Source organism: Chelonoidis abingdonii, chromosome 1, assembly GCF_003597395.2.
Source record: "Chelonoidis abingdonii isolate Lonesome George chromosome 1, CheloAbing_2.0, whole genome shotgun sequence".
Lineage (NCBI taxonomy): Eukaryota > Metazoa > Chordata > Testudines > Testudinidae > Chelonoidis > Chelonoidis abingdonii.
In genome coordinates this window covers 191,225,917-191,244,705 of record NC_133769.1, presented here as the reverse complement: position 1 = coordinate 191,244,705, position 18,789 = coordinate 191,225,917, and the positions used below count along the sequence as shown (strand labels likewise).

Sequence of the window (18,789 nt, the reverse complement as noted above, 5' to 3'; positions counted from 1 at the left end):
CGTTCCCCAAAAGAAAAATCCACAGAATCAAATCACAGAATAAGATATCCAAAAATCACTGGGAAAAATCTCCTAAGGTGTTTTCATAAAAACATTTTTACATACAATGCATGATGACTCAGAAAGATTCACACACCAGAATCACACTGGTACAGATTTTGAATAGAAATGATAATTAAATAAGCCAGTGTCCAAATAAAACTGCCTTCCCTCCACTCCCAAATCTAGAAATGTTTTGCTATCTCTCCTTCATTATCATTCTCATCTTTAGTTCTTCAGATAAAGTTTCCCTAATGGAAATGATGAAATATCCCAATAAAGGCCATTTTCTTCTGGGCTTTTTCTACACTTAATAGAGCTTCTTGTCAGGAGATTTTTAGTTCAGTTTTGCAGACGAAAGAGATAAATGTATTTTGATGCCTGAAGTTTGGATGCTTCTGTGAAATGAACGTAATAACTTTTGGAGGGGCACCAGTCACTAATGGAGAATGACCTCCAAGTATTTCTGATGGTCCCTTATAGTTTTGACAATGTAAGTTTCACATCCTCAAAGACAGCAACTCAGTTTCTGCCTATAGTTAAAAGAAACCCCACTGACTTAAGTGGGGTTGCATGGGATGTCACTAAGGTCAAGGTTTGGCCCTATGAGTTTAGTAGAGATAAAATCTTGTAAAACAAGCAAAGATCAGATATTGTTAAGCAAGCAGAATATTGCGATATGTATTGTTTTTCCAAATCCCTCATCTCCATAAGAAATTAAGGCGTGAAAGTTTCTTAGTCAATTGGCATTAATCATAAACCTTAGAATTGGTGACTGATTTACAAATGTAGCTTTTTATTTTAGCCAAAACCTTTAATTGGGTGTTTTTTTCTTGGTGTGCAGGATGGTGCATTCTGTTCAAGCCGCTGGATCTAAACTTTTTATCCTGTGCAGATAAAATAGCATTATTAGAGAAACAGCCAGTTTCAACCAAGAGGATTATACATATAATTACTTCAAATATTCTAATTCTTTACACACATGTACACGCACACACAATTAGTATATGTCTTGTACATAGAGAAGGTTTTTTGTCAGATCATAACTCATGAGAAAAATTGTTCCATGGAAAAGACAGATGGCTAGTTTTAGCATTTAGAAAGATTATGTGAATGATCTAATAGGTATCCAATGAAATGAAAGTAACTGACATATGGGTGTTTGAGAAATTCAACTATCACCCATTGTACGCTTGTTCTGTAGTTGTGACTCTTTTATCTAATAACACTGCATATCAAGTATACTAAAGATCCATTATAATACAAGTCTTTTGTTGCTTTGTTACAGAATACATACCATCTTTTCTAAATAGCTGGACCACCAATAGTGTAAATGGTATCATCATAATTAGAATGGCAGATACTGTAAGTGCTTCTGCCAATTCCTTACCATCATTTGTCTCTAGACAGCTTGTAATATATCTTGCTAGACCAAGAATAAAAGATATCTTACTAGCCAGCTGTTTAATGTGAAATTATATGTGAAATTTATCTAAATAGTAGCTCTTAAATATTTAAAAGCAATGACCCTTTTGAAACTCTTCCATTTAGTGTATAAACACTACGAGTGCTAACCATTTTGGCAGGCTCACTAATGCCTCTGAAGACTGGATGTATTTGCATGGGGTCCTGACTACTCACCTTAACATATTTCATTAAAATATATTTTGAAAGACTAAGATACACGTGCAGAGCTCTCAAAACTCTATGTTAAAAAAACCCTTTATACATAACCCCTACGCTAGTTCAGTATAGTCACACTACAATAATACCCTGCACGTACATAGCCATTTACATCCAAAAGTTGGAAGTGTTTTAAAAAGGTGGATAAATATTACCATCTCCATATGGGGAAACTGACGTATAGAGAGGTGAAATGATTTGCTCCAGGTCACACTGTGAAGCAGAAGTTGGGCTGGGACTACAGCCTAAGTCTCCTGACCTGAGTCCTCTGTTCTAGCTCTGTGTCCAGGAATGAAGGAGAGTGCAGTGTCATAAAACAAATAAAAGCTCACATCAGCAAATGGTGCTACATACTGTCAAAGGTGGCATGCACACTTTTGGCTCTATAGAAATAATAATAATGGCACATCTTCAGTGCTCTCTTTTTTAGAGTATAATCCAATTGTGGTCTGTTAAATTATTCATTTTAAAATTAGGACAAGGCTAGTTTTATGCACTGCCAAGCAAGACAGTTAGGTCCCTCTCATGCCCTGAGGAAACAGCTGCATAGAAAACAGAGGAGAGAGAAAATCTCAAGGCTTCAGGAAATGTTCTTTGTGGAGGGGAGGCACACACACAAATAAGTTCAGAAAGTCTATTGAAAACATTGCTAAAGCCTTTTCTATAAGGTTAGATTAGAAAATTTGTTCTGTTAAGTGCACTGGGCTAAATTCTTCCCTGAGTTTCATGGGCTCACTGGGGAGGAACTCTTCCTTTCACCCACCAATGCATCTGCACAGGAGTAGGGATGGATACCCTGCTAGTGCTTTATTGAACACAATTAGAATAATTCCTAATAATAATTCTAAGCTTTTCACAGGGCTTGGTTAGTGCACCTGCTGCCACACTAGTCTCATAGGGCAGGATCCGCCAGTTTGGAGGTAGAGTCAGGTCCCTGATTTTTTGGGTGCATGCTCCAGTTAGTAGTTTGCAATAGATGGGATTGCAAATGATCCTTTTGGATGAGCACTAAAGTGAGTTCCAAAGCACATTTCTCTTCTCCCTCTCATCATCATCTGGAACTATCCTACCTTCTGCTGGCAGTAAAGATCAGGAGCTCACTGCACAGCCTACATCCCTTGTTCCCATCCCTTGCATGGCCTTAACCAAGGATTGGCAGGTTTTTCCTTTTTACTAGTAATACCAGTGATTAACAGTGCAATATGGTAAGGGATGCTCTGGAATAGCTCACTGTAATTTTATATTTCTGATAATCAGCTTGTATCCCTCAAGAATTGAATACAATAAAGCACTGCTGGCCATGTTCAGAGCTAGTATAAGCATGAGTAGCTCCTTGAAAGACAATGGGAGTTGTGTCCATTTTTATCAAGACCAAAATTGGTTCCGTATTTTCAGATGGCAAACATTTGGGCTGAGACATTCAAAGCTGTCTACAAGATTCAGAAACTCAATTCCCTTTGAGAATTAGGTATCCAAATTCCTTAGGCAACTTTGAAAATCTCAGCCCTAGAATCTTACTATGGTACTTAAACAAGAGTGCAATACAGAAGTATAGGGAATCATGCAAGCTATTATGGCAGGTTAATGTTTTAATTATGGCCAAAGTTGAATGAAAAATCATTAAATCATTTCCCAAAATTTTTTCTTGGAATTATTTTTCATATATATTAAAAATTTGTCATATTCATATTTGTCAAATTTTTAAATGGCAAATTATCTAGCCCACTTTGCCATTTTAGTTCCACGTGGTCTCCATTAACAATTTATTCAGTGGATGAAGAAAGGAAAGTACCTTTGGTGTGTCTAAGAGCATCCAGTATTTTCCCAGGCTAGCAAATCAAATATAAAGACATTTAGAAAAAGAGTACATGACAGAGATGTTGCTAACTAAAATTCCAAGGTTTACATTAATTTTTATGGGGGGGGTTGTTGTAATTCTTGAATAACAATCATTTAAAATATTGTACAGTCAAACAAGACAGTGTACATTTAAAACTGTCTTTTCATGTATTTGCTCTCATATAATGCCCTTAGCAATCCTTGAACAACAAATAAGGGACAGATCATGACCATTTCCTTTGCCAAAGTTCAAGGGGAGGACTTCACCAAGAGTGATCACACTTGCAGCACACAAAAACCACATAAGCAATAGAATCTACAAAAAGGCTTTTGATTGAATCATGGTACTGTCCACCTCTGCATCAGCCAGTAGAGCTGACTGGCCCTGGACAGTAGTGCATATTGTATCTTCCTAAGGAGAGGAGCAGCTGCTGTATTCCTTAGGAGCTCTGTTAGATACTCTGCTTCCCTGAGACTTAGTGCTCCCACTGGAGTAGATTGACTCCTCACTGCCTGTGGTTCAGGATCGTGTATTAATAGCATCATCTGGCTATGAACGTTTATACTGTTACTGTAAAGTTGAAAGCAGTTCATTCTCTTTATAAAAATGTTGCTGTTCTTTCCAGGTCTATAAAGCAGAAGGAAATACCATTAAGTGACCATTAAATGTATGACCTGTAATTTTACTGACTGGAACATGGTCTTTCTGGGCAATTGGTTGCACAAACAGGCAGTAGGTGACATATTTCTGAAATGCTTTTTCTTTCAGCTGACTGCGGGGGACCATTTGAACTGTGGGAACCAAATACTACATTCAGCTCTGAAAATTTCCCGAACAATTATCCCCACCAAGCCTCCTGTAAGTCTCCCCTCCCCCAGATCTTCAGGGAGGATTAGTACAATAAAAATGGGATAAGATTATAGGAACTGTGTGCTGTGAGAAAGGAGAAGAAACCTTGCTGTGTAATTGGATGACTGTTAATTGAGGGTCATGTTTTGGCAACTTGCAAGGAGGCTGAGGTACTATATGGTAGCTAGCTGATAAATTGTGAAGAAGAATGCACCCACTCTCAGTTTTGGTGCACACACCACAGCAATATAGGAGCTGTAGTTTTTATAGGCTGTATTTCTGTCTAAAAGCAGTAAGGGTAGCAATGGGCCACACTGGAGAACTCTGTCAGCTTGATGTATGTGACCTGCAGGCAGCATTTTAATCACACCTCCTATAAAATAATTAATTTTAAAATATTTTACGAGGAAGAACATTTATGTGTATTTTGTGAGTGATTTTGATTGGAGGTTCTCTTCTTGCAGTGGTGTAAATCAGGAGTTAAAGGTGTTACACCAAGGTAAAACTGGTATAAGTCAGAAGAAAATCAGGCCCACAAAGTTTTGATAATGTACAATATTTGCTACTGATGCTTGAAGTGAAGAAGAAAGCACTGTTATTGCTTTTCAATTAAATTTAAATTTTATTCAGTTGTTGTAGGAGAGCTGTGTGAATTCTCTGGTGTGTTAACCACATGAAATCAAATCTTTGGGGCGGGGGTTGTCACGATAAGGTATGGTATCTTACTTTCAGACACTAATTCCACAAGATGCTTAATCACATGCCTGACTTAAGCATGTGCAGTAGTCACATTGAGGTCACTGGTAGTGAGGCCATGGTTAAAGTTAGTTATGGGCTTAATTACTTTGTTGAATTGGGATCTTAGTATGGGACTCAAGACATTCTGAGAATTGCATGGTGCACAGAAAAAGATTGTCAGTTATATCCTACTTATGTTGCTGTATATGTGTCCTGGGGCAACTCTGGTTACATGAGATCTCAATTTGTGGAGAAAAGAGCAAACGTAATCCTTCTTTCTTTCTTTGTTTTCTGTCAAACAAATCTTTCCCTTTAATACACCCCCAGCTGCAAAGGCTTTTTCCATAGAAGGAGCATAATTCGAATGTCGAGACTCATGTCATATGATTCTCTTAATTAAATAATGCCGTTACCAAGTTGTACAGGATTTAAGTGCCAAGAAAGATCATTTGGAATTAGGCCCTTAAATATCTTTAAAAATATGACCCTTAGTAACTGATGAAAATAGGATTTAGCTTCATAATCACTTAAATTCTTTTGAAAATTTTACCCAAGATCTTTTCCTTCATGACCTGTCAAAATGCAAATACTATAGTAAATATAAAGTACATGTGTGGAGAGTGGGGTGTTTGTTTTTGTTTGTTTTAATTGGTGTTGTTTTCTAGGTGTGTGGTATTTAAATGCTGGAAAAGGGGAAAACATTCAGCTTCATTTTCTATATTTTGAGCTGGAAAATATCTACGATGTAGTTGAAATCAGAGATGGAAGAGGAGCAGATTCCTTGTTTTTAGGCAAGTACCACATCAGGCATGACTCTAGCACTCTGATCAACATGATGGAAAAGGAATTAGTCATCTCTGTTTTTACCTGTATTTTGGGAAGATTCATGAGACTTGGGAGTTGATGAGAAGGCATAAGGATACATTTACTTTATGTGATCCTGTCACGACTTATGCATGTGCTTAACTTTCCACACAGGAGTACTCCCATTGTAGCTCAGCGCACATGTAAGTGTTGACAGGATCAAGGCTTGTGTTGCTATATTAATGTGTCAGGTTTGGAATATATACCCTCCCTGTTATAAACACCTGCAAGGATGTAGGAGGCTTGGGAAATAATTACTACCCATATGTTGCTGTTTCTATCTCTTAATATGAACAATAATATCCTTCATCCTATGGCATCCAAAAACATCTGACAATCCATCTAAATGAAAATCATCTAACCCACCATTGCAATGTACTTATCTTTTCCTTGAGAATAGCTGTCTATACAGGACGAAACCCTGTTCCAGATGTCTTCTCTACCACTAACCAGATGACAGTGCTCTTCATTACTGACAAATCTGGAACTCAGAAAGGATTTCTTGCAAATTTCACTACTGGTTATAACCTTGGCATGCCTGGTGAGTAAAGTACGCAATCTGTTGGATTTAAGCAGACACAATTATGCTCTAACAAAGTTAAAATTGTAGAAAAATTGATATGAAATTGAGAATGGCAAAAGCAGTATGCAGCATGTTGGTCTAACCTTTGGATTATCTGATCATGGACAGCTGTTGTCACTATAACATCATTTGAACAGAATATTAAATTTGTCCAAATTCTGAACTGACTAGAACCCTGTGCAGTGCCACTGAATTTAGGGCAGAATTTGACTCAGTATTTTCATGTTTATCATTATTTTATTTGGGGGGGGGGGGTTGGTTGGTTTTTTTTTTAGAAAAATAAATATATGGAAAGTTACCGACACACATTAATTATGTTCATGCCCAATAATCAGAATAGTGCTTTGTGAGTCATTTTGGTCCATCATGGGCTGATAAATTAGAACAGATTAGTGTACACAGTAATTATGGGCCAGATTTTGAAAGATATTTAGGTGTGTAACAGTGCAAATATGAGATTTTCAGAAGTGCCTAGACACCTAACTCCCACTTTAAAAGTGTTTAGGTGCCTAACTTCCACTGAAATCAATAGGAGTTAGGTGCCTAGGCACTTTTGAAAAACCTGTGTGGTGCCTAGCTATATTTTAAGATGCCTTTAAAAATTCTGTCCTTTTTGTTTACTGGGAATAGGCACGTAACTGCTCTTCCCAAAAGTGATTAAAAAGATTTTGGCAGTGAGCAGCAGGTGAGCTATTTTGAAAATCTGGCACTAATTTTGGATGCTGAACACTTGAAAATCTGATCCAAAGAAGTTTTGGACACCTGGGCCATTGTGTGTATAACGTGTATAATTGTTTTAATCAAAATTGTATCAAAAGCCAGATATGTGTTTGTATGACACTAACCTGGTAGTATATCACTTATTTTACCAAAATATAAAACAACGGATTCACCTTAAACATAGGTCTAAAATTTTGGCTAGCGTAGCCAAAAAGGCAAAGTAAACTGAAGTAAACATGTTTGTCAATGGAATAGGCAATTTTTTCCATTTCCTTGCTCCCTAATTCAGTCTGGAGAAAACAAATGTAGCTGTATATTCTGAAGGCATGTAACCTTCTGATATGCAGTTGATTGAACTAGATTACACCTAGCTTGGTGTATTCACCATTTCTTCCTGTCCCTCTGCTCCTCTGCAATATTTCTCCCCACACAAGATTTTTTTTAAAGTGACTCATGATTTAGGGTGCCTCCAGATTTGGGTGCCCAATTTTGAGATGCCTTAAAAAGGCCTGATTTATGGAAAGTGAAGAGTACTTAGTATCCAAAATCTCTAGTCACTTTCGAAAACCATGGTGTGAAGTCCCAAACCCATTGAAGTCTTCGTTCCTTTCTCACTCCTCAGATGTGTATCGTATTTAACAATAGAACAGCAGCAACTAGCATATAGTTGTTTCCATTTAACTTTTTTGTATAAATTAATTTTAAAAACCCATGTGTTTCCATAACAATAAAATACCAGTGAAGAGCCCCTGCCCATTTTATCACTAGATTCACAGTTTTGTCCCTTCAGTTGGGTTGGATGATCTGTTAACTAGTCATACTCTGTAATTATGCTTTTGTGTCCTTCATCTTTCTGCAGAACCCTGTGGACCCAATGCTTATCAGTGTGGAAGTGGGGAATGTGTACCCCTTGCTAACCTTTGTGACAAACAATGGCAGTGTAAAGATGGCTCTGATGAAGCAGAGTGTGGTAAGTGTTTATGTTTTCCTCGTACCCAAAGAACAATACATGTATATTCAATAAAGATCATTTATTTTATTTTATTTTATTACTTTTTTATTAAAGGAAATAACTATTCAAGAAAGAACAAATGTAAAGAGTCAGAAACTCTGCAGATATAAATTGACATAGCTCCATTTACTTCAATGGAGCTGTGCCGATTTACACAAGCTGAAGGTCTGGCTTGAAGTCTGAGAGAGAGAGAACAAAGTGAGTCATTCTGTGACATTACATCTAAACAGGTAAATATGCCTGTGAAAGCAGGGAGTGTCCTCAACACTTCAAGGTGTAGGCTACTTAAAATGACAGGAGAATATCCTTTTTCAATTGTGTAGTTAATTCTACCACAGTAAGCCGGCAGATTTCTCTTCTAAGAAAACCAGTCTGACTGCTGGTTACTGCAAAATGCTTACTGCTTGTAAACCGCTGCTCCCATACCTGACCCAGAGAGCTTGCCTAGGCTCTGTCTCATACAGGTGTTGGAGCAGCATTATGACTGCTTTTCACAGCTGCTCACGTGTGCAGGTTACCATGACAACAAGAGCAATAGCTGCTGTCATGCTACCATCAGTGAAGATAATAAAAATTAAATGCACAGTACCTACTTTAGTTTCATGTAAAATGGATATAATGGCCCCCAAATGACAATTTAAATGCACAAACTGTTAAAATCATGTTGGGTCTGGCAAAAAATGAAATTGCTATTTCTGACAAGTTCTATAGACCACAGATGGGAACGTTTAAGGGCAGGCTTTCAGATTCAGATACAAATTGTTGCCTTTGGCTGGTTTAAAGACAACTTGTAGGGCCGAGATATGACCATAGATGTGTACTGGCAGTTTCCATTGACTTAAACTGGAACTACGTGCATGCATGCGAAAGCAGAATTTGACTCTTTCCATTATTTCAGTGTGTTCTTTTTGAGTGTGAGAATGTCGCTGTCTTTTTTTTTTTTTTCTTAATTTCCTAAAATAAACTGACCTGCAGCCTCCACCTACAGGAAAAGCTGTGAATATAATTATGTAGCTAAGAACAGCTGGAAAAGATTTTCAACCATTTATACTGCAGATTTAAAAGATAGATAAAGCAGTCATTTCCTGCTCTGTTATTATGTACTTGATCCCAAAGAAATGTTTTTGGCACAGATTGCTTTAACACCTTCTATTGAGTTAGACCTCTAATGCTGAGCGAGCTGTTACCAAAACAAAACAAAAAAACCCACAAGAACTAGCCTTAACCTCAGTCTAAGCCTCAAAAAGAAGTGAAAAGTCAGTTAGACCCCATTTAGTCCCCAAAATTTCTCCTAATTTTGCTGAAACCCTTTTCAAGATCTCATCAGCTGTTGCAATCAAGCTAAACTAGCTGTCATCTTCAAATCCTCTAGTTCCTGGTGCTTCTCAGGGGTCATAGAAAAGTCAACATATTCTAAGCCCTCTCTCACCTGGAGAAGGTTGTTAATATATTGAAGACTGAGAGTAGCAGTTGTTTGGGGTCCAGTATCAGAACTCCCTGTTTCCCTTACCAACATTACCAAAATAAGAGAATTTATTGGGGCTTGTTGGAGATGGGGGAAAGGGAATTGTAGTTCATGGAAAGATAAAGAATTTCAAGGGGATATTCAAGGAGATGAGAGAAATGGAGTCAAAAGGAAGGCAGAAAGATCTGATTGATACAGAAGAGAGGGAAAGGGAGCTCTCCCAGTGCAGATCCTTCTAACGTTTTCTGGGCTTATCCAAGCTTCCTGATGTTTTAAGTTTGCCAGTCACTAGTCACTATACATCATCTCTACCTTGTAATGATATATTTCACCAATATGAATACCAGAAGGATCATACTTATACTAATTGCATATTGAAGAGGACATTCTCAAAGCTCTACTGTGTGCTGTTTTAGATTCAACCAGTCAGGAATATTTAGGAGATTTTTTTTAATGGAAAATGTGGTTTCTACATAATAAGAAATTTTCACAGGAAAATGTTGTGGGGGGGGGGGAGAATGTTGATATTTCCATTGGGAAAATTGAAATGTAATGGTTCATTTCAGGTCAGGCTGACAATAATTTTTATCTGCCTGAGCTTCAGCAGTGCCTGACCACTGTCATAGTTTGGAGTCTTCATGCTATCCTTCTCCACTTGGGGCAGGGCTGCTTAACCAGGTTACAGCTCCTGTGAGCCTCCACAGCAGGCCAAGGAGATGCAGTTTAATGTTGAAGAAAACCAAAATGAAGCATTTCAACATTTGAATATTTTTTTAACATTTTTTGCTCTGTGAAAAAAATTGACATTTCAACTTTTAGTCCGAATTAACGATGAAAGCAAATGTTGAAATATCAGAATTTCTTACAGGATTAAAATTCCAATTTTCAGTCAGCTCTGGTTTTAACTTAATCTCCAATTGGTTTTAGTGAAAATTGGATCCCTAAATCATTGTGCAATAGGTTGAAAAAGAGGATGATACTGGCCAGGAAGGGGCCTTGGATAGACTGGCTGGAGCATTTCCTGCTTCGGTACATGAACTCAATAGCTTCCACTGACAAGATTCCTGAGATCCCCTGGCTGTAAATTAAAACTGTCTCCCATGTCAGAAATGCCAGAGGCAGGAGCGCCACCAGCTTTTTTGGTGCCCTAGGTGACAGAAGGTCACGCCCCCAAAATACCGCCAATGACCGGGACTGCCAAAGATCTAGCTGCCGTGGTTGCTGCCCCACAAACGTTAGTGCCCTAGGCGACCACCTAGGTCGCCTAATGGGTTGTGCCGGCTCTGGCCAGAGGAAGTGGCAGTAGCATGCCTTCCTCCTGTTGGGTTGTGTCACCTCTGGGACAAAGGGTTCCTCATTTCTGCTAGGCTATGTAATTTATACTTCCCTCTGCAAGCACTAGTGAATCTGACTTTCTGTCTGTTATATTTCCAGTATTATAAGCCTACCTGCCAATCCATATGTCTGTTTTTGTCCATAGTGCGTCTGTTTAATGGTTCTCTAAGCATCAATGGATTGGTACAGTTCAGGATTGAGAATAATTGGTATATAGCATGTGCAGATTACTGGAGTGAGCAGATTTCAGATGAAGTTTGTCAACTGCTAGGACTAGGGTAAGTAATGTTAGTTATTGTCTTTGTCAGCATCTCATTTATACATCTACTGCATAAGAAACGTGCTTCTCTAGCTGGTTTGAACAACTTCAGGATTGTACAGAAAAGGAAGCATTCACATATCTGTGGAGAGTGACATTGTTTTGAGATTTGGAAAATATATATTAAAAAGACTACCCTTTGGATTTCCAGGTTTTAGCTAGCTATAAAACACTGGAAAAACTGAAATACTTCCAGAGAGGCTGTCTCCATGTTGTCAGTTTCTCACCTCACCAAATCCAGGAAATCCAGAAATCTCATGAGAAAGCCTTTTTTTTCGTGAGATTTCCAGCCTGATACCCAAATCTCTGTGGTATGGAAAACTCTCTAACTGTTATATATATATAGCACTTTCTTGAAATGAACTGCCTGAGGCTTGATCATTCCAATATTCTTTATTGCATCTGTCAAAAAAGTTTCAGAGTAGCAGCCATGTTAGTCTGTATCTGCAAAAAGAACAGGAGTACTTGTGGCACCTTAGAGACTAACAAATTTATTTGAGCATAAGCTTTTGTGGGCTATAGCACACTTCATCAGATGAATAGAATACATACAGAGAACATGAAAAAATGGAAGTAGCCATACCAACTGTAAGAGGCTAATTAATTAAGATGAGCTATCGTCAGCAGAAGAAAAAAATCTTTTGTAGTGATAATCAAGATGGCCCATTTTAGACAGCTGACAAGAAAGTGTGAGGATACTTAACATGAGGAAATAGATTCAATAGGTGTAATGACCCAATGACTCCCAATCTGTATTCAAACCCAAATTAATGGTACCTAGTTTGCATATTAATTCAAGCTCAGCTTGGAGTCTGTTTTTGAAGCTTTTCTGTTGCAAAAATTGCCACCTTTAAGTTTGTTAGTGAGTGACCAGAGAGGTTGAAGTGTTCTCCTACTGGTTTTTGAATGTTATGATTCCTGATGTCAGATTTGTATCCATTTATTCTTTTGGCCAAACCGGATAGTCTCTATGTAAAAGAACAAATGGACACAAATCTGACATCAGGAATCATAACATTCAAAAACTAGTAGGAGAACTGGACTGAACAAAGTGCTACTGCTGTCAGCTAATTAAGTCACTTATTTAGCTCAATTAGTAGAGGTCTGTGTTTTATTCTGAGAGTCCTAGGCATAATTCTGAGTTCTGCTCTCAGCTCACACAGGGTCGATATATAAGTAATGCATAAAAAATAATTATGGACTTCAGTGTGTGACTCTGATTTAGTGCTTTGCAAATATTGACTACGCCTCACAAAACATCTGTTTTACTCATTTGACAGAGGAAGAAATATAGGTTATGTGACTTGCCTACACTCACATACCAAGCCAGTAGCAGAGCTGGGAACATAGGTCTCTACCTGATTCTCAGTCATCCTGCTTAACCGTTAGACACACTTCTTCTGAGAGCTCTGTCCGCTTTATAAATGAGACAAAGACCATTTCAGTCTTTTTATTCCTCAGTATAGTAGAACAGGCAGCATAATAAGAAATGATAAGTATTGTTGGGATATACCTGTAATGCTATGGACTCATTCAAATAGAATAATAAACCTTAATAAGTTAGTGAGGAGGAGTGGTGAAGATATGCCAAGTAATAGTCACCTGTGTTCTTCTCTGTAGAAACCTTAATCCATGCTCTCTGCCTTGGTAAGGTGAAATTTGAGCTACCATTGAGTGGGGGCCTCTTCCAGGCCTTCAAGTGGTGGAAGGTCCTGCCATTGTATCCTGTCCCTAACCTCTGCAGGTTCCTCTCTGATCTTCTATAACTAAAGGATGGGCAAAATATTAGGCCCTATTATCAAAATATTGGCTCTTCATCCTCTTTACTTCCCAAGAGCTATCACAGAACCTCAATAACACCAGTGTCCATTTGTAATATCCCAGTGTTCTGTGGAATAATGGCCCATCTTACTGTGATCCTTTATGGTTATTTGGAATGTAATTGTAGCTCTTTAGAACAGTGGTTCTCAAAGCCGCTCTGCCTCTGTTTAAAAAGTCAAAATTGGAAATTGTAGTGAAAAAGTGAAGAATTTTTCGTGAAAACTTGTACTGTCACCTGACCAGCTCTAGAAATATCTAATTTTGCACTTTTTTTTTTTTTTTTAAAAATGCACCCTCTGACTAGAGAAGTTTTGCAAAAAACACTGGGGTTTTTTTGGGGGGGGGGAGGGAGGGTGAGGGCAGCCATAGAAACAGCAGTAATCTAGTTTGACAGTGGTTCTCAAAGCCAGTCCACTGCTTGTTCAGGGAAAGCCCCTGGTGGGCTGGGCCGGTTTGGTTACCTGCCACGTCCACAGGTGCAGCCGATCGCGGCTCCCACTGGCCGTGGTTTGCCGCTCCAGGCCAATGGAGGCTGTGGGAAGGGTGTCCAGCACATCTCTCAGCCCACACCACTTCCCACAGCCCCTCTTGGCCTGGAGAGGCAAACCGTGGCCAGGGGGAGCCATGATCAGACGAACCTGAGGACATGGCAGGTAAACAAAACAGCCCAGCCCACCAGGAGCTTTCCCTGAACAAGTGATGGACCAGCTTTGAGAACCACTGGTTTATGTGATCTGGCTTGGGCTGTCGCTTGGCAGAAGTGAACAAGAGAAGCAGTGCTAATTTCAGCTATGTTAGAAAAACTGGGAATAAGGGACAAAGAGGGGGAATAATTTCCTACATGGAAAAAGGCAATCAGTAGGGAAATAAAATACTTATTTATAAATGTTGAAAGGGATATTGTAAAGAAGGAGACATATAAAAATGTAAACTCAATAGCGCAGTGGGGAGGGAAGAGAGGAGCCAGCAGCAGCTTCTCTTCTAAAGCAGGAACATCTTTTAAAAGAGTAAGCTTCAGCAATCAAGGTCCACAGGGAAACTTGGTGTCTGCCCACATCAACTTACTGCCTGAAGGAAAAAGACCAACCACCGATGAAAATAGAAAAGTCTGGCCTTCCCACAGTGGCAAAGAGGAGTAAGTCAGAGGACTGATTGTTCTTACATTCAACTTCCTTGATAGTGACCTGAGGACACTTTTTGTCTGGCATCAAACTTACAAGGGAAAAAAAGTTGAGCTCTTTCTTATCCCTGTATGTGTGACTTAATTAACTTCCTCTGTCAACCTTGCTGCTTGAGAAGTTAGAAGATGGTCTCCCTGAACTCTTTTCTTACTCTTTAAAGAGACCTACTGTAGCATAGTAAACTGAACTCAGGTAAGCTCTGACCTTCCCGTCAAAGCTGTGTGTGGGTCCTGCTGTTGGGCAAATACTTCAGTAAAGTGAGCTGGGCAGATTGAATAATAAAATCAAAGAAACTGAAGATGTATAAGACCTATTAGGTCATTTTGTCCATCCTCCTGCCAGTGCCAGATTGCTCCCTTCAGTATATTTTCTGTTACTTTGTCCAGTCTAGTTTTATGACAAAAGGATATTCCCCCACTATTTCACAGTCTATCATAAGTCATGGCCTATGTTCTCCTTTTCTTAATTTCATCCAAGAAGAGGACCTGTTCAGAGCTGCTGCCATAAAATGGGGGCACAAACAAAATTTGGCCTAGCACCTATGGCCCAGTGACTCTAAAATTACCTATGGCTTAAATCAGTGGTATGTGAGATACCCTGTGTGGTGAGATCCTGAAGGCATTGCTTTTTTAAGCTTTCAACATTTACAGTGCAGTTTTATGTGCCATATTTTAGCCTCATTTACACTGGGAGCAATTCTAGTGACATCATGGTGCATCACTGAATAACCAGCACTATTTCTTGCAGCAGGCTGTTTTCAGTGGATGTCACCCATCCAGCTATTAAGTGAAATCTTAGCTTGTGAGATCTGACAAGAGTCCTAAAGCTCCTTTGTGATAAATAAGCAAACTACAAAAATCAACCTAATCAGGAGCCCTTCAAGAAAATATTCAGGGTCTTATTTTTCATCATTAGCTTAGGAAATGTGTGTTGTTTTTGCCTGAACAATCACTGCATTTGTGTACACATCAGGTATCTGCATGTACAAATCATGATGGCAATTTGCATGTACAATTACCTGATTGATGCATGCAAATATAATAACTGTATATGCATATTAGGAATGCAGTTTCACAGCAAACTTATCTTAAAACAAACCCCATTATGTTAAGATTCTTATGTTAGTTCTTCTTCGAATAGCGCCTCTGCAGATGCTCCACTTCATTGCGCTTGCGCCCTGTCCCTTTGATCAGAGATTTTTAGTAGCCACGCCAATTTGTTTCACTCATGCACCCCACACATCCTCATGCCCCACATAGGCGAACAGCCCTCAGTTCCTTCTCAACCTCCTTTGGCCCAAGATGGAGTCAACTGTGTGCCTGTTCTCTAATATTTAGCTTTTTCTCAGCTAGTTATCTTATAATTCCTTGCCTTACAGTGTTATAGTTTCTAGAATAACTGTTCCTTTTTGTTTATTTTTTTCTTTCTTAAAAAAATATTTTTATTCCTAGAGATAGTTACATAGCTAGGAGATTTTACCTTCTAGGGGTTAAATTTTCATTAGTTTTGCTTGAGAATGCCTAGAATTTTCCCAGGATTCAAGAAGTGCCTCTCCTGTTGTGAGGTTATTCCAATAAGTGACAGACTCTCCCAGTACCTCTTCCGTCTTATACCCCCAGCAAGTGCAAGATCTGCACTTCCTTCAAGGGGAAATCCCCTCAAAACAGAGAAATTAAGTTTAAACTCCTTAAGATGGAGCAAGATTTACATCCAAGTTTAGATTTGGGAAAGAGCCCTCCCCCCTGTACATATATCTCCCGGTACAGCTAGTGCCCCATCCGCATTGATATCTCAGTCACCGGAGACCAGCAGAGAGGTAGGCAGTACAATGACACCAAATACATTTATGGTGCTGAAGTCTTCATCTACATCTGCCTCTAAGCAAAAGTATGTGATGAGGAAATCTCCAAGAAGTTATCAGTCACCAGCTCACAAAAAGACTACAGAGACCTCAGATCCTAAAAGGTGTCTGTGTCGGATCTGAGTGAGGCCAGTATAGCAAAGGCAAAAAGGAGTCAGACATCTAAGACAAACTCAGTACAGAGTTCAGGTACCCATACCCAGAGCAGCAGACATAGGCTTGAAAAGACCAAGCCCATCCCTGAACAACACTCATTACCAATAACCAGAAAGACTGCTCACCTATCTATGGTACCAAGGGAATCCTATACCAAGTGCTTGGTGCCAGCTGCATTGGTACTAAAGCCATCATCCACAGGTTCCCACTTGTCCCAATCCTTGATACTGTCAGTACTGCAAGAATTCAGATCCCTAGGGACCTGATAATATCTTCTGAGCCAGAGTTTCCACTATTAATAAGTGCAGGGAATTTGGGGAGCCCTATGAGATAGGTATGTGCTATTTTCCCCATTTTAAAGGTGGGGAACTAAGGCAATTTGCCCAGGGTTACACAGAAAGTCTGTGCAAAAACAGGGCATTGTACCAGGATCTCCCAGATTCCAGTAAGGATCCTGGACCTTCCTTTCTTTAACTGTAAGCATTTAATCACAGTTTGGGAAACTTCCAATGGATTGTTTTCATCAATTTGGGTTCCAATATTAAATTCCCCAATCCAGACTTTAAGATTCAGCCCTTTATGTTAATAAATTAAATCAGACAAGAAAAGAGTATGAATTAGCAAAGGTAAGAGTGGACATATCTGTAAATGCATATGGCTTTTTCCTTCATTTTAAATCATATTTATTCTCTGTTGTTTCCAACTGCTGATCAGTACTTGACAGAACAATAGAAGAATCTCATCAGAACAGTTGCCTGAAACCTTTCAGGGCACACACGGCCTGCATCACCATGTGTATGTTCTCTTGCATAATGGAGATAATAATGCTGTATAACTGAAATCCTGGCTTTACTGAATGAAATAAAAGTTATTACAATAATAGCTTTCCAATAAAGGCACTTTATTTCTTTTTATCTTTACCGAAAAGGAAGAAAGAATAGAGAAGACATTTCATTGATTTTTAATGAGGTGATATTTTATTCAACAGATTAGAATCCAGTACATGTTTTTGGAATTTACAGTTTTATGTGTTCCAACAAAATAATCTAAGAAACCTGGAGTCAACTAACTTGTTGTAATTTGATAAATCAAGAGAAACTCTTGAGGATTAACTCAGAGAAGCACTTTAAACTTGCTTTCAGGAGGTGAGGGAGCTATTATCTTGAGGAGGTGTCAAAGACTAGAAAAAAATTCAGAGAAATCCAGAACAGTAATCCAGACAGGATAGCACTAGTCAAATAGAGGAGCAAGAGGGAGAAATAGTCAGTTCTAACTTGGCTGGAAAAAAAGCATGAAATGTAGGAGAAGAAAAGCACTGAGTAGATAGTCAGAGGTCAGTGGAAGCTTTGACTTGAGTTAGAAAGGATCATAGGTTTTTGCCCTATTACAGGATCTCTTTCAACCAATCAAATTTAAAATGTGTATTCAATTAAAGGATCATGATATGAGGCTCTGCCATCTCACAGCTGGGGTGGCTGCAAACTCATTCTAGACCGAGAGGCCTGCACCAAAGACTGTGCTCTACCAAGGCCAGGGGGCCAAAGCCCCTTATAAACTGTTACTTGCAGTCTGCCCCAGCCAGGAAGCTGTGGGCTAAAGACTGTTTGTGCTTCCCAGAGGGCAAGAGCTTCCCCCATAGACTACTGATTACTGTCTTCCTTTAGTGAGCCAGGTTGACCTCTTGCGACTCAAGAGTGAGAGACCACTACAATTGTTGGAGAATTCAGGCATTGTCCCACTCCTGAAACAAGGGGACAAGCCCAGAGAAGCAGCATATAAAATCCCCACCATCTGTTGGATGATAGAACAGTGAACCTCCCAACCAGGAAGGCTGAAGGTCAAGAAGCTTATCAAGTGGCTCACCAAGTGCCAACAGCAGCAGCATACAGTGCAGCTTGAGCAGCAGCAGCGCTTGCAACAGCTCAGGAACCAGCAGCAGCAACTGATTCAAGAGCCAGGGACCCAACACTAGCACAAAGAATGGCAGTGCTTGCAGCAGTTGGCCGTGTTGGTACCAACACCAGCAGCTCCAGTCCTGGGGGAGCAGTGACCCCGACTATCCCCATGGTGCCTGTGAGCTTGACAAATATGGGTCCCAAAGGTGACCTGGAGGGCTTCCTCAGTTTCAGCTGAGTCTGGACCAGGGAATCTTGGCCATGTAAGCAGCCCCCAGGGCCAAGTGACGACCCTGTTAGACGTGGATGGAATTTGGATCTCTACCCTCGTCAACTCTAGTTGTGGACAGACTCTGGTATGTCAGGACCTTGTCAAGCCCCAGACCCGTAGCTGGTCGTGGCTGCAGTGTATCATGGGGATATGAAGC

General features: G+C 39.5%; 1 protein-coding gene across 1 annotated transcript in view; it reads left to right on the top strand.

Moving 5' to 3' along the window:
* The window catches only part of TMPRSS15 (transmembrane serine protease 15), a 92,241-nt gene that overhangs the window by 55,800 nt on the left and 17,652 nt on the right, over positions 1-18,789 (top strand). The window contains exons 16-20 of the mRNA XM_032786010.1: positions 4,331-4,420; positions 5,815-5,940; positions 6,414-6,554; positions 8,176-8,286; positions 11,274-11,406. Coding sequence (XP_032641901.1) covers positions 4,331-4,420; positions 5,815-5,940; positions 6,414-6,554; positions 8,176-8,286; positions 11,274-11,406 — 601 coding nt within the window. The remainder of the gene's footprint in view (positions 1-4,330; positions 4,421-5,814; positions 5,941-6,413; positions 6,555-8,175; positions 8,287-11,273; positions 11,407-18,789) is intronic.